The sequence below is a fragment of the Nannospalax galili genome, unplaced genomic scaffold, assembly GCF_000622305.1.
Source record: "Nannospalax galili isolate Female #2095 unplaced genomic scaffold, S.galili_v1.0 scaffold384, whole genome shotgun sequence".
Lineage (NCBI taxonomy): Eukaryota > Metazoa > Chordata > Mammalia > Rodentia > Spalacidae > Nannospalax > Nannospalax galili.
In genome coordinates, this window is record NW_008352648.1 from 2,546,291 (window position 1) to 2,560,746 (window position 14,456).

The window sequence follows — 14,456 nt, forward strand, 5'->3', positions numbered from 1 at the left end:
AAGCAACTGATTCATTTCTGAGAAGTCTTATAAGTAAAACAAAATCAGTTGCGAAGGGTTAAGAAAAAAAAATAATAATAAAAATAAACAAGAACAGAATGGGGCTGGAGAGACGGCTCAACAGTTAAGAACTGACTGTTCTTGCAGAAAACCCGGGTTCGAATCCCAGCACCCACATGGCAGCTAACAACTGTCCCTAACTCCAGTCCCAGGGAATCCGACAGCCTCTTCGTCCTCAGGCATTGCACGACATGGGTGCACTTACCTACATGCAGGCAATACACATACACATAAAAAAATTAAAAGAAAAAAAAACAGAACAGAAAACAAAATCTTCCAGGAGAATGGTAGAGAAGCTAAAAATACAGAGCGTTTCCACACTGAAACTTCCTAGAGAAAAGGCAAGAGCGGAACAAAGCTTTCAAGGGCTCGTTCTCAGAACTCATCTAGGGAAACCTATGCTTTAAAAACAGGAGCGCCTCCATAAAGATGGCGGTGGGCCGGAGCCCCTTCTCCCCCCGCTACCCCCCACCCCCAAACAAGGCTCTCATTACACATTTCCCACAAACCCCTCCGCGCAGCCCCGCTCGCCCAAGCCGGCCCAGCCCGACTGCGGCCTCTGCGCACGCGCGGACCAACGTCACGCGCGCTCCTAGGACCCGACGGAGCTGGCAGGAGGGGTCTCGGCAACTTCCGCCGCCGCGTCGCTTCAGGGCTCGGCCGGCGGGTTCGCGCTGCTTCCGCCGCCGTGGAGGCGCCGGGTGGCGCGGAGCCGAGCAGGGGGCGCGCGGCGGCGTGGCCATGGGACCGCGCCCGCTCTGGTGACAGCAGGGAGATCAGCGGCCTGGGCCCTGAGCGCGTCTCCTGCGGGGGTCCTCGCCCTCCTGCTCGCGGGGCCGGGGCTCCTGCTGCCTTTGCTCGTGTTGCTGCTGGCGGCGGCGGCCAGGATCATGTCCGGCCGTCGCTGCGCCGGCGGAGGCGCGGCCTGCGCGAGCGCCGTGGCTGAGGCCGTGGAGCCGGCCGCCCGCGAACTATTCGAGGCGTGCCGCAACGGGGACGTGGAGCGAGTGAAGAGGCTGGTGACGCCCGAGAAAGTGAACAGCCGCGACACGGCGGGCCGGAAGTCCACCCCGCTGCATTTCGCCGCAGGTAACCGAGCTCCGCACCTCAGACCCCCCACCTGCACCTCGGGACTCACGGGCCGGAAGCCACGCAGCGCTGCGTGCCCCGACCTCTCCCCGGGACTCGCATCCTGGCCGCCTCGCTCTTTTCGCGTGGGGCTGGTGATTAGGGGTGGGTTGGGGAAGTTGTGTGTTCGTGGGGTTGGTTGGTTGGTTGGTTGGGAGGAGGCTTTGTTTTGTTTTAGAGTATCAACAATACCTGCACCAACTTCCGGTCTTCCTACCCTGAAAGGCCTCTGCACACAAGACAGGCGTGATGTGAAAAACAGATTATCTCAGAAACTCGCTCTTCTTGCAAGTTCCACCATAAATCTTACCAATCCCTTAAATTCTGGCGGCCTTTGTAAACTGGGACTGTAGGGGTTGCTTTCTTGGCTATTGACATGTTAGCGTTAGTTGGTTTATCGAATTAGTTAACCATTTGGTTTCTGGGGAGATTAGAACAAAATGGGCAAGTTTGGGAGACCTGAGATCTGACTTGGGCTGAATGTGGTCGGTTCTGCTGCACAACACAAGAGTTGAGGTGGGAAGTAAGATTAGACAAAAGATAAGACGGGTACTTTAGCTTGGATCTAGAATTTTAAGACTCACTTTGACTCATCCTGAGATTTATTATAGATAATTCGAAGTAGTTTACGGAATTCTCTTTATGATACCAGAGCACTAAATTTTATGGACGTGTTTAAAAGCGTCAAGGATGGAACCAGCTGCCTATTAACAAACTATGCTTTTTTTTCATTTTTGAGGAAAGGTTGTGACACTTTATCAGTTGAACCTTTGGTGATCGAAAATGGGAGTAGGTTCTCATAGTTCTGATAACATTGATGTTTTATCTAATGTAGGTCAGGATTGTTTAACAGTTCTTTTTTAAGGGATACATTTTAAATGACTAGTTGTTTGGGGCAGAGAAGATGAACAGAAGAGCAAGAGAGAGTCCCTTGTCCACAGACATTGCTTTTACAGTTCTACCAGTTGTAGGTCTGTTTGCTTTGACCTGTTCCCATTTTAAAATGTAAATACTACTAGGAAGCATGCTTTCTTGATTGATTGTTCCTTTGGAGGGGGAGCTTTCTAAAAGGAAAAAAAGTTCGGAAAGCCATAGTTAGGAGAACTAGAAACAGCCTGTGAGCAGTGGGATGAAGAGGGTGTTCATTTAAGTCAAATCTCAGCCAGCTAGCAATGTTGCCTTGCTTCAGCTAATTTGACTTGTCCTGCTTGACCATTTAGCCAACCTATTTGGCAAACTATCACAACCAACTGCTACATAATCCAAAGGGTAATGTTACTTAGATTTATGTTCACTTGATCTATGAGATAAAAATAGCCAAGAAAGATCTTAGTTGCAGCCTTTCAAGAATTTGGTGTATTAATGAGTTCATGTCTGAAAATAGTAATATTTAGAGGCGTGAGTTTATGGTATGACCTTGTTGCTCCTACGGCATCCCACCCACAGTTCTACACTGAGGGTAGAATTTAGGGCCTGGCACATATGCTGGGCAAGTGTTCTACTACTGACTGGGATACATTATACCCAGTTCCAACATTTCAGAGCATATCTTGCATATATTTCATATTGTTTGTTCAAATTATAAATGGGAAATTTTAATATTTTATGGACCAACTCACTACCCAGAATTCATACAAATCATCATCAGTTTTAGGTTATAAAATTAAGAATTTGAGCTATCAAGGGTTAAGAACACTGACTTCTTGCAGAAGACCTGGGTTTGAATCCCAGCACCCACATGGCAGCTAACAACCGTCTGTAACTCCAGGTCTAGGGGATCCTACAGCCTCTTCTGTCCTCCTCCGGCATTGCACAACACGGGTGCACCTACCTACATGCAGGTATAACACTCATACATATAAAATAAAAATAAATAATTTTTTTTAGAAAAAGAATTTGAGCTATAAAAAGGAAATCATAAAATAATTACTAAGGGGAGATGGCTCAGTGGATAAAGTGGTTGCTATGCAAGCATGAGGAGCTGAGATCAGATTCCCCAGTACCCACATAAATAAACAGTACATGCCTGTAATCCCAGTGCTAGGAGGTAAAAACAGAAGGATCCTTGGGGCTTGCTGGCCAGCAATCCTAGTCAATCATTGAGCCTCAGGTTGAATGTAAGACTGTCTCGGGACAAGAGAGATGACAGTATTAAGAGCACTTGCTGTTCTTGTAGAGGACCCAGATTCAGTCCCAGTACCCACATCAGGCAGCTTTCAACCATCTGTAACTCCAGTTCAGGGGATTTGATGCCTTCTGGCCTTCATGCATACTAGCATACACGTGGTGCATATTAATGACACATACATAAAATTTTTTTTAAAAGATGGAAAGGCATAGAAGATGCCTAATGCCTGGCTCCTGCACACGAGCGTTCGTACACCATACACACAAATAAAATAATCACTAAGGAATAAATCCCTGCATTTAAACTGTGGAATATAAGAAACTTTTCAAGAGATGGCTGTAAGTTTTAAATCCAAATTATTAGATAAATGAAAGGCATCTATTAATTTTGTTCCCTATGATGGTGCAAAGCCCAGGGTCTTTAACTTCTAGGCACAGGCTTTACCACTGAGCTGTACCCTCAGTCCTATTTTCTTTATTTTTAAGTCAGTGTACCCAACAGCATTTTTGTGGAAAGTGAGTTGTTGCTTGTGTTTATGTGTACATAAGCATACTCTTGGATGTTCAGCCCGTAGGTGGTAGTACTTGGTAATTGCCTGACCAAGCAGCTACTTGTGCTTGTACTTTATTAGGTTGGAAGAAGGAACATCATTGTTAAAAAAAAAAAAAAAAATAGCCAGTTAAAGTTTGGAGGTTTTACTGAGGAAGGAAGGCAGGTTTTATCTTTTTGTTTGCTTGCTTTCCAAGGAACAGTAGGAAAGAGAGGTGTGCATACTGCAGACAATGAACAGTTTAGAAATTTATTTTGTCTTTACATTCCAAAAAGAACGTGTAGTTCAGTTCACCATTTCCAGCCCTTTAGGGAATTAAGTTCTGGTAAAGGTAAGGATAACTAACATAAACAGGTATTTTTCCTCTGTTAAGCTATTTTTTATTACTGAACTAGGTTATATGCTTCTAGACGAATACGATTTTTAAGAAACCCTTTCTAAAAAGAAAAATTACTCAGAAAAAACTTTGTGTTTCTTTTTTTTCACCTGTCCCTTCCCTGCCCCCAGCCACGCAAACAGATATAGGATATGTGTTAAATTTTTTTCTTTTCTCTTTTTGGTGACACGTTCCAGAACTTGTACAAGCAAGTTGGTGGTACAGTGGCTTTAGCTCCAAGTTTAGTAAAAGGAAGAGTATCAGAAAGTCGTGATGATATAATCCTGTTTTGTCAGTAACTCTATGCTTCTGAAATATTTTCTGAAAGATAGATGACAGGAATATTAGAAGAAAGCCATTTTGATGCCCATCATAATAGAAGTAGTATGACAGTCTTTAGACTCATAGAAGTAAGGTGGGAGTATCACATGATAGTTATATGCTCAATATTTTGAGGATCTACCAAATTGTTTCCTATAATGAATACGTAATTTACAATTCCACTGAGCGCACAAAGATTTGAATTTGTCCAGTCTCACCAATATTCATTATTTTCTGTTTTATTTCAAAGTAGTAACCCTCCTAAAGGGTATGAGTGCATATCTAATCATGGGTTTTTAAAATTACATTTAGTCCTACCTACATGCAGGCAATATACTCATACACATAAAAATAGTAAGGCCAGTTGTGGTGGCTCATGCCTTTAATCCCAGCACTTGGGAGGCAGAGGCAGGTGGATTTCTGTAAGTTCAAGGCCAGCTGGAGCTACAAGGAGACCCTGTCTCAAAAAGACCCCAAAAAAAGAAATCTTAAATACTTTTTGGAATGTGCAGAGAAATATTCATAGAGGAAAATGCAAATTTATTTTGGTTCAAGAAATTGCAGGTGTACAACTGTGGCTAGAGAGATGATACACATGCTGTTACGGGGACTGAAGATATGACTCAGCAGTTAAGAGCACTGACTGCTCTTACAGAGGACGTGGGTTTTGGTTCCCAGCATCCACATGGTGATTAACAACTCTGTAACTCCAGTTTCCAGGGATCCGATGCCCTCTTCTGACCTTTATGAACATTGCACAACCTGGGTGTACTTACATACATGTAGACAATACACTCATACATGTAAAATAATAAATAAAATATTTACATATGCTGTTATGGAGCATGACAAGTTGAAAATGAGCTCAACTTGTAGAGTTATAGCCAAGGAAGTTAACACTGTTTTGATTTGTAAGTATGTTATGCTGTTATCCATTGAGCTAGTTAGACTGAACTAAAATTACTGAATTCAATTTTGTGAATTGCATAGGAAAGAGAAATTCATTTCAAAAAAGGAAGTGGAATTGGGGCATCTGGAATTTTATCGTACAGGCAGGGCGAGGCAATTGGGATACCCCTTCAGTGGTTCTATCTAAAAAAACTCCCAAATTACATAACTCTTAACTGTAGAGAGAAAAGAAAATCCTTGATTGGTGCCTAGGAGATGTGATAGAAAACTGGAGTTCTTATTGAGACAAAAGGAGACTAGACCATGTCACCATTTTCACATCCATCCATGCACAAGTTGTGTAGCAGAGTGCATATAACTAGATGAGCTTCAACTACAGTAGGAGAAAGGTTACAAAGAGTCAGACTTCTGTCAGATATGGATGTGGCTGCGTATTTCAGGCCGGCCATTGGGTTGGTTGGCATTTTTCACAAATGTACAGGATTTCTGTGTAAAGTAGGCAGTTTGACAAGTCATTCATTATTTGGTACAAAAAGGTAGTCTGTCAATTCACGGTTTTAACATGTCAGCTACTAAAAAAATAGTGATTTTTAAGATTGTCATTTTTACTGTTCCCAAAGCAATTCTATTAAAAATCTCAAAAACCTTCAGTACTCTTTGTCTGTAGACTAATATAATTTTGAGAGATGCACAGAACGTATCCATACTCTTTGCCTAGGACTACAATTGTATATTATTTTTAGGATTGGGTTTTTTTTTTTTTTTTTTTTAAGACTGTCTCCCTGTAGCCCCAGCTGGCCTGGAACTCACTATGTAGACCAGGCTGGCCTTGACCTCACAAGAGATATGCCTGCCTCTGCCTCCTTAGTGCTGGGATTAAAGGCATGCACCACCATGCCTGGCTCTGGATTATTTTTTTATTGTTATTACCATCATTATTTTCAGGATTGCTGTGGGAATTAAATCTTATAGAAAACCCCAGTATTGATTGAACTGTTTAACAATTCAGGATCTTTGGCTTATTAAATCTTCTAATATAAGATCTTGAGATATACCATTTTCCTTAGCTCTTTCTGGACCTCTAGTGGTTGGTAGTTGATGTCAATAACCTCTACTTTGGAGTATTCTTTTCAGTGTTCTCCTTTTTAGAGTGCCAAAATTTTATCAACTATAGGCCATGACATCCTTTTCCATGTCTCTTCTAGTCTGACCAGATAGTATACCTGCCCCAAGTCAAGATGGACAAAGTCCTCTCCCTTCTATTCCCTAGTCTAAAGAAATTTATGAGCTGGGTATGTTGACTCATGCATGCAATCCCAGCACTCAGGAGTCTGAAGCCGGCAGGTCACTGAGTTCAAGACCCGCCTGGGTTACACAGCGTCTCAAAAAAGAAAAAAGAAATTTATGTGGGAAATACCTTTTCTAGATCTTAGTAAATTAAAGTTGACAGTAAATGAGAAGCTTCAACTGATAATCCTCACAAAGTCATCAGGTATCTAAGTCAAAACTGAAGGCTGCTAGATTATACCTTCCCATATACTAGACCATAGATGTTGTCTGTTTTATGGCATTTGTTGTTTCTGAATTTTTTTCTTTTGACAAAATCCTATGTAATAGATACTGACCTGCCTTCAGATTGGCAAGACATCACCATCTCACATTGAACTATTTGTGTCATCAGTAGCGTATCCTACCTTTGGACTGTAAAAGAGGAGTAGAAAAGCATTCATTGAAACCTCCTAAGAGTCCAAGTTGGTTCCTTGGTATTACTTTCATTACCTCATAGATTTTTGGAAGCCATTCAGATGAAAAAGCATGTTTCCAGAATTCAAGCAAAATATGGTAATGTTAACTAGCAGTCATCGTTGGCAACACAGTTCCTAGAACTGCTAAGGCTAATGTTTTCTAGATAGTAATGAGAGAGGGAAGTTAAATGAATTACTTTTCATAGTGGTCACAAATCATCAACTCCATATACCCAGGAGGGTCCTTTGCTAGCTATTCTAAGAAAGTATTAGGCATTGATTAAACATGTTAATTGAACCTTGTTATTTGCCAGACCAGTGCTTTGTCCCTCTGTAAACAGAAATGATCTGGGCATAATTATCAGCCATGGTATTAAGTGACACACAGCTTGTTGATCAGCAAGTATCTTTCCAAACAGGACTTTTCTTCACGTCAGTGCTGTATAGTAGATTCATCCTTGATGTGTAACTTCATCAGCATGTTCACAGAGAGCAGTGTTGTTCTATAATTACAAAAATAAACTGCATCCTGAGTATCTGTGACTACCAAATACAGACTTCTGGTTCTTTTGTAAAAAAAAAAAAAAGATTCATAGGATATGGAGATTAGTACTGACTCTTAGGATATGCCTATTCATGGTCTATGTGACCAGTAAGAATCAGTTATTCATAAAGCCATGGTACTTAGCCAGGTGTAGTGGCACACACCTATAATCCCAGCACTTAGGAGGCAGAAGCAGGTGGATCTCTGTGAGAACGAGGCCAACTCATTCTACATAGCATTCCAGGCCAGCCAGGAGCTACACAGAGCAAGCCTGTCTCACAAAGAGGGTGGGAGTACTCAGTAGAAGTGCTTTAGACTGTTCTTGAGAACATGTGGGTTAGGATTTCATCAAGATTATTCCCCTAAGAATTTGGGAAACATCTTTTTTGTTTGTTTTGTTTTCATTTGAGACATGGTCTCAACGTAGCCCAGCTAGCCTTGAACTCTCGTACCTTCTACCTCTGCCCCCAGATAACTGGGATTAGAAGCATGCACTACTATGCCCAGCTGTTAAGCATCTTAGATGTAAAGGTTTTGCCAGACTCTTAACAGTGGGAAATTTATTTGAAATACCTCTGACTCCCTCAAAATAATTTTCTTTGGGGTCAGATGTAGCTTCAGATGTTCAAAATCTCAGGCTGTTCATCTACTATCTGAGTGTAGCAAAGTCCACTACCATATAGTACAGTTGTTAGTTAAATGTGACTTTAAAAACCTTTACTGTCGGTCTCCAGTCTAATTTTAGACATAGTAATAGCTAGGGAACCATGTTGTTAGAAAGTCATTGACAGAGAAGATATCAGTGTCTTGGAATGTTAGTAACTGTGTAGATATGGGTAACTACACCTGTATCTCCTCTGGTAAGACTGTAATCTGTGTCCCTTTAATTCTGGTTTCAAGCAGCCCTCTTCTCTTTTCAGTCATATTTGGCAGGTTACTGCCTGACCTTCAGCTAGATCACCTATCTTTTGGCACAGGTGCCTTCTCAGTTGATACTTCATAAGAATAACAGCAGCTGCATGTTCTACATCATCTGTATCTATGTCCATCAAGGCTCTTTTGTTAGTGGGAGTTAGCATGTATGTCACCATTTTTATTACCTTATGGTTGTTACTGCTGAAGAAATAGGGGTCCTTCTTCTAAAAGTGGGTATGTAAATGACTTAACAAAGAAGGGTGCTTCCTCATTTTTCCTTATTCTGATTCATTTTCTTTTATTCTCCAATTTAGGAAACCCTTTCTAAAAGCATTCCTCCAGGTGGGTGCTAAATGATTAGGATAGGGACATCAGTGGATGACCTACTTAGGGAAGACAATGTCCATAATGCCCGGGTCATAATTGCAGAGGACTAAAATCAGACCTAATAGTAGATTTACTATCCCTTGAAATTTTCCTTCTTGGCTTCTCAGTGCCATTCTTTCTTAACTTAATTCTTAGCTTTCTTCTTCATACCAGGATGTATTAATTCAGCAAATACCAACAAATGGTTATGCCTCATCCTGTGAAGGACACCAAAGAAATGATGATGAATTGATATTCACAACTATTGCCCTTTATGAAATTAGAGTCTGGTTGCAGTGGTACATGTTGGTAATCCCAGCACTCAGAGACTGAGTGAGGTAGGAAGATCTTGAATTTGAAACTCGCCTGGGCTCAATAATGAGATATTGTCTCAAAAGAGAGGGACAGATTAGGAGATAACTAAATTTTAGTTAAAAATTTAATAAGAGTACCTGCTCTGAATAGCAAAGATACAATCCCTGCTCTTAAGGAACTTTCTTTGTTGTGAAGGAAAGGAGGAAGCAGACCAAATAATGTTAGGAGATAGCATAGGTGGACAGAATGGACTATATCAGATAAGCTGGTCAGAGGTGGCTATGAGTCGGTGGTTACCATTCTGAGCAGAAAGACAGCAAACTCAAAGCTAGGTCATAAGGTGTGAAACATAGACAGTGGTAAAGATCTATTTATGGGGGAGCTTTGTAATTCACTGTAAAGTATTTAAGTGTTAGTGTGAAAATCCATGGGAAGCAATTGAGTTATTTTAAACAGTAATATAATACGATAGTGTTATTTGTTTGGGCTTTTGTTGTTTTTGTTTGGAGGGATAAGTTTACACCATATAGTCCAAGCTGCCTTCAAATTTATAAAGCGTCCCAGGTTCTGGGATGACTGACATACACCACAGCTCACAGCTCCTGGACTCTTAATTCTATAAAGTGGAACAGCCAAGAATATCTTAGTTTATCATTATCTCTCATGTCCTTCACAGTGTGTAGTATCTAGCAGTTCTTTGATCCTGAATTACTATAACATAGTATGAGAAAAGAAACAAAGAAGAAAAACTACAAAAGAAGGGCAATATTCCGAGATTGTGGTCATGTGCTGCTGCACCTGGTCATGAAGTAAGTTTGTAAAGGGTTATTAGGGAAGAAGTAGAAATGAGAGCGCCACTTCTAAAAAAGGGACTACTGAAGGCTGGAGCTTATGGTGGTTAGAATAGGACAGGGTTGTTGGAGGTGGAGGAAATCTAGGAGCAGGTTGAGTTTGATATGCATTTGAAGTGTCAGTAAGAAGGTAGGTCAAGTAAACAGTCTGGGATTTAGGTGACAAGTCTAGACTGCAGATTTAACTTTGAGAATTGTATGTTTGGTGATATACTCAGCCATAGGAATCAATAAAAATTATCTAAAAAGAATGTAGAAAACAGTCTTAGAATTCTAGCATTTAGAAATTGGGTAGAGGAAACAAGCCCCCAGAGACATAAGGATTCATCCAGAATTTCAACTCTTTATCCTTTTTCACAAACCTGCAGCTTTCCCCTATTTCAGTTGATAACAGCTGTACTCCATTACTCAGGTAGAAACCTTGGGATCATCCATGACTCCTCACTCAGTCCCACTCACTTTTTATTCTTTCTCACCCTCTTACTGTACTCTCACCCCACATCCAACCTATTAGGTAACTATGCTGGTTCTACCCTCATTGTCCAGAATGTAAGACTTATTCTGAACAGCACCCCCAGATTATGGTACACTCCATCATAAGGGCTCACTTATGTCTACCTGTGTAGCCCCTTATATAGTGTAACCCAACACAACAGCCAGAGAGTATTGTAAATCATATTGTGTATCTTCTCAGCTCAAAACTTGTGGTGATTCTCATTTCCTCAGTAAGAAAAAAAAGAGCCCAAGTTACAGTTGTCCTTAAGTCTGCACGTGGTGTCTTTATCTGGCCTTCCTTGCTCCTTCATTTCTGTTATACTACATCTTTCTCACTCTGCCCCGCCCACTCTGGCCTCCTTACTGTTAGCTCTGAAATGTCAGTGTCTCTGATGCCACTGGCCACTATATTCAGCTTTACGTCCCTCCACTTGCCTACCTTGATCACTTCCTGTCCTGCTCTTTTTCTTGTGCCCTTACATTTATTGTTTGGCTCCCCCATACTCATAGAAAAGAAATTCCTCAAAAGGAGAGATTTAGTTTATTCATTGGTTTGTCTTATACACCGGAAAAAGTATCTGGCTCATAGTTGATAATTTCTTATAATTTGTTAAATGAATGAATGGGACAGGAGGAAGACCTGGAGGAGCATGGCTCCCTGAAATCTTTGGAGAAGATGTCAAGCAGGAAGGAATACCTAGCTGTTGAATACTAAGCTGGCATGTCTTGTCAAATATAGACAGATGTATCCTCTGGATTTGGAAAAGTGATGATCATAAGTGACCTTGGTGAAAGCAGTTGTGAGGTAGAAGCAGCTGACTGAATTTGAGACAAGAGTGGGAGACAGACCTTACATTATGCAGGAGCAGAAATGGGAATGTGAGTTCAGGAAGGGCACCATGTAAAGTGAAAGAAGTGAGAACACGTTCGTGCGCTGTACAGTGGGGAGAGATTGAGTAACAGGAAGAGCAAAAGTCTTGAGAAAGTGAGCTAAGACTGCAGGACTAGGTGAAAATATTGGAAGTATACTTTTTGCAGCAAAGCAAAACAGGTAGAAAATGAGTATTCTCTAGTCAGCTTCATTAATATGCATGCCTGGCTTCAAATACTGCCTCCAGCTCAGGCCAGTTTCTGAGTTTAGGATCCACAGAACCTACTACTTGCTTGGCATTTGTCTCTCCAGTGCTTCCAACTAAGCAATTCCAGAACCAAATGTTATCCCACAAAACCTGTTTTATTCTGTATGTCAGATGAGAATCTCTTCCAGATTAGTCACTGAATTCTATCAATTTTCTCTTCTTTTAAAAAATATTTTATTTATTTTATGTGTATGAGTGTATTGCCTGTATGTGTGTAAGTGTACCTGTGTCATGCAATGCTCTCAGAGGTCAGAAGAGAGTGCTGGATCCCCTGGAACTGGAGTTATGGTTGTTAGCCTCCATAGGGGTGCTGGAATTCTAACCCAGGTTTTCTGCAAGAACAACCAGTGCTCTTAACGGCTGAATTATCTCTCCAGCCCTAGAGCCACATACTTTAAAAGCATATAGAGCCAAGTCCGAAGTTAGAAGCAGCTTCCCTCCAAAGTTCAAGTCTTTCCACTAAAACTCATTATTCCTGTACTGGTTGGTTCTGTGAACTTGGCACAACCTAGACTCACCCAGGAAGATAGTCTACATTGTGGAATGATCGAGATCAGGCTGGCCTGTGGTCATGTCTACAGGGACCTTCTTCATTTTCAATTGATCCAGAGTACTGTGGGTGGCACCATTCCCTGGATTGGGGCCCTGGACTGTATAAGAGCGGAGGGGACTACCTGAACAGGAAGTTGGTAAGAATCCATTTGTTTCTTTCTGCTCTTGACTATGGATGTGATGTGACTCATCGCTTGAGTTCCTGCCTTGATGTCTCTTCAATGATGGACTGTAATCTGGAATTGTAAACCACATACGCTGTCTTCTCTAAGTTGCTTGGTCAGGGTGTTTAAATAGAAATAAAACTAGAAGTCTTCCCTATAAAGCTCCACTGATATCTGAGGAGTTGTGGTCATATTTTTCAAATTTTCTCAGGTGACTCAGACACAGGGATATTTTCTTTTGGGTCTTTGTAAAAGGGAAGACAGAGGATACTCTATGAGTGCCAACTACATGCCAGCATTGGGTGTAACCATGACATAAGCATGTTTTAGAATCATAAGATTTCTTTGAAATCTACACTCTGAAAAACTTTTGTCTGTAGGACAAAGTCTAAACATGCCTTAGTGTGGTAGCATAGGTCCTCTGACCTGCCATCTGTTTACTTTAGCATTCTGTAATTCAGCTGTAGTGAAGGAGTACCTTTTTGCTTCTTCCGCATGGACTACAGTGTCTTTTCCTTAAATTGTAAGCTTTTTTTCTGAGGGAGGAGATTCAGGATACAAAGGAAGGGCTAGGGCTATAGCTCAGTTGGTAGAGTGCTTGACTAGCATGCATGAAGCTCTGGGTTCTGGCCCCAGCACCACACAAACAGGATATGGTGGTGGGTGCCTGCAGTGTCAGCACTTGGGAGGAAAGCAGGAGGATCAAGTTCAAGGCCAGTTTGAGCTATAAACAAAAAAGGGATAGAGAGATAAAGATCAGTGGGTAGGAGCACTTACTATGCATGCATGAGGAAAGAGGAGGAACAAGGAACGGAGTTTGGATCCCACCCCCACCCCCCAAAGCCAAAATAGCCAGGCATTGTTGTGTTTTCCCTGATTACCCCAGTGCTGTGGGGATAATAGAGACAGGAGGATCATGAGGGGTGTAGATAGGATGATCTTTGGGACATACTGGTTACCCACTTGGCTACAAGTTCAGTAAGAAACCCTATCTCAAGGAAATAAAGTGGTCAATGATAGAGCAGGACACCCAGTATCATCCTCCGGGTTCCCTGTACATGTAGGCACATGAGCATACCACACACAATACAACTCCTCTTCCTTACCACAGAACCTAAAAGTATTACTTCTTCAGCCCTCGTTATCTCTTTTGTTTGCAATTTCCTATCAACATGGAAAGTTTATGCCATTCGTTTTCATCCACACCCATCTTAAAAAGATTATATTCAGGCTTGGTGATTCTAAGACTATTGGAGGCTGGCCTTAGTCTCACAGAAAACTGCCTGCCTCTGCCACCTGAGTGCTGGGATTAAAGGTATGCACAACCACACCCAGCTACAATTAGTTTTTAAAAGGTACTAAATATGTGAGACTAAGACATAATAAGCCATTGGTACTGAATCTATAAGGCAGAAACTTTAAGTTACCAGAGGTGGGGTTTTGTTTGTTTTTTGGTTTGTTTTTGGTTTGTTTTATTTGGTTTGGGGGCTCTTGGACAGACTGTGGCATGCATCTAAAGGATGATCTCTCCCTGGAAAGAAATTGTGTTTTATCTGGCAAAATAAAGACTTGATTTCCTCTATCTCACTATGAAGACAAATACAGCAGGCTGTAAACTAATCTTGTTTTGTTATTTGAGTCTCCCACTTTAGCAGAAATATTTTGTGAGGTAGATGCAAGAAAGGGATTCTACAAAAGTCACTACTTTATTAGCTACTCATTTACATATTTAAGTTCCATACATTAAATGTCTGAAAATGTGCACACTAAATATTATGTAGAATTGTATTTACTTAGAAATGCCATCATATAGTAGGAAACACTTTGGAAGTTTGAGCTTTTGGGAATCTTTTTGGGACTTTCTCTGCAGTTAGCAGCAGTAACTGAGGAACTGCTGA

The 14,456-nt window shown here is 41.4% G+C and overlaps 1 protein-coding gene across 1 annotated transcript in view; it reads left to right on the forward strand.

Moving 5' to 3' along the window:
- Positions 1 to 644: 644 nt before the first annotated feature.
- The window catches only part of Tnks2 (tankyrase 2), a gene marked incomplete in the record, with an annotated part of 76,202 nt that continues 62,390 nt past the window's right edge, over positions 645 to 14,456 (forward strand). The window contains 1 exon segment of the mRNA XM_008849602.3: positions 645 to 1,149. Within this exon segment, the coding sequence (XP_008847824.1) occupies positions 951 to 1,149 (199 nt within the window).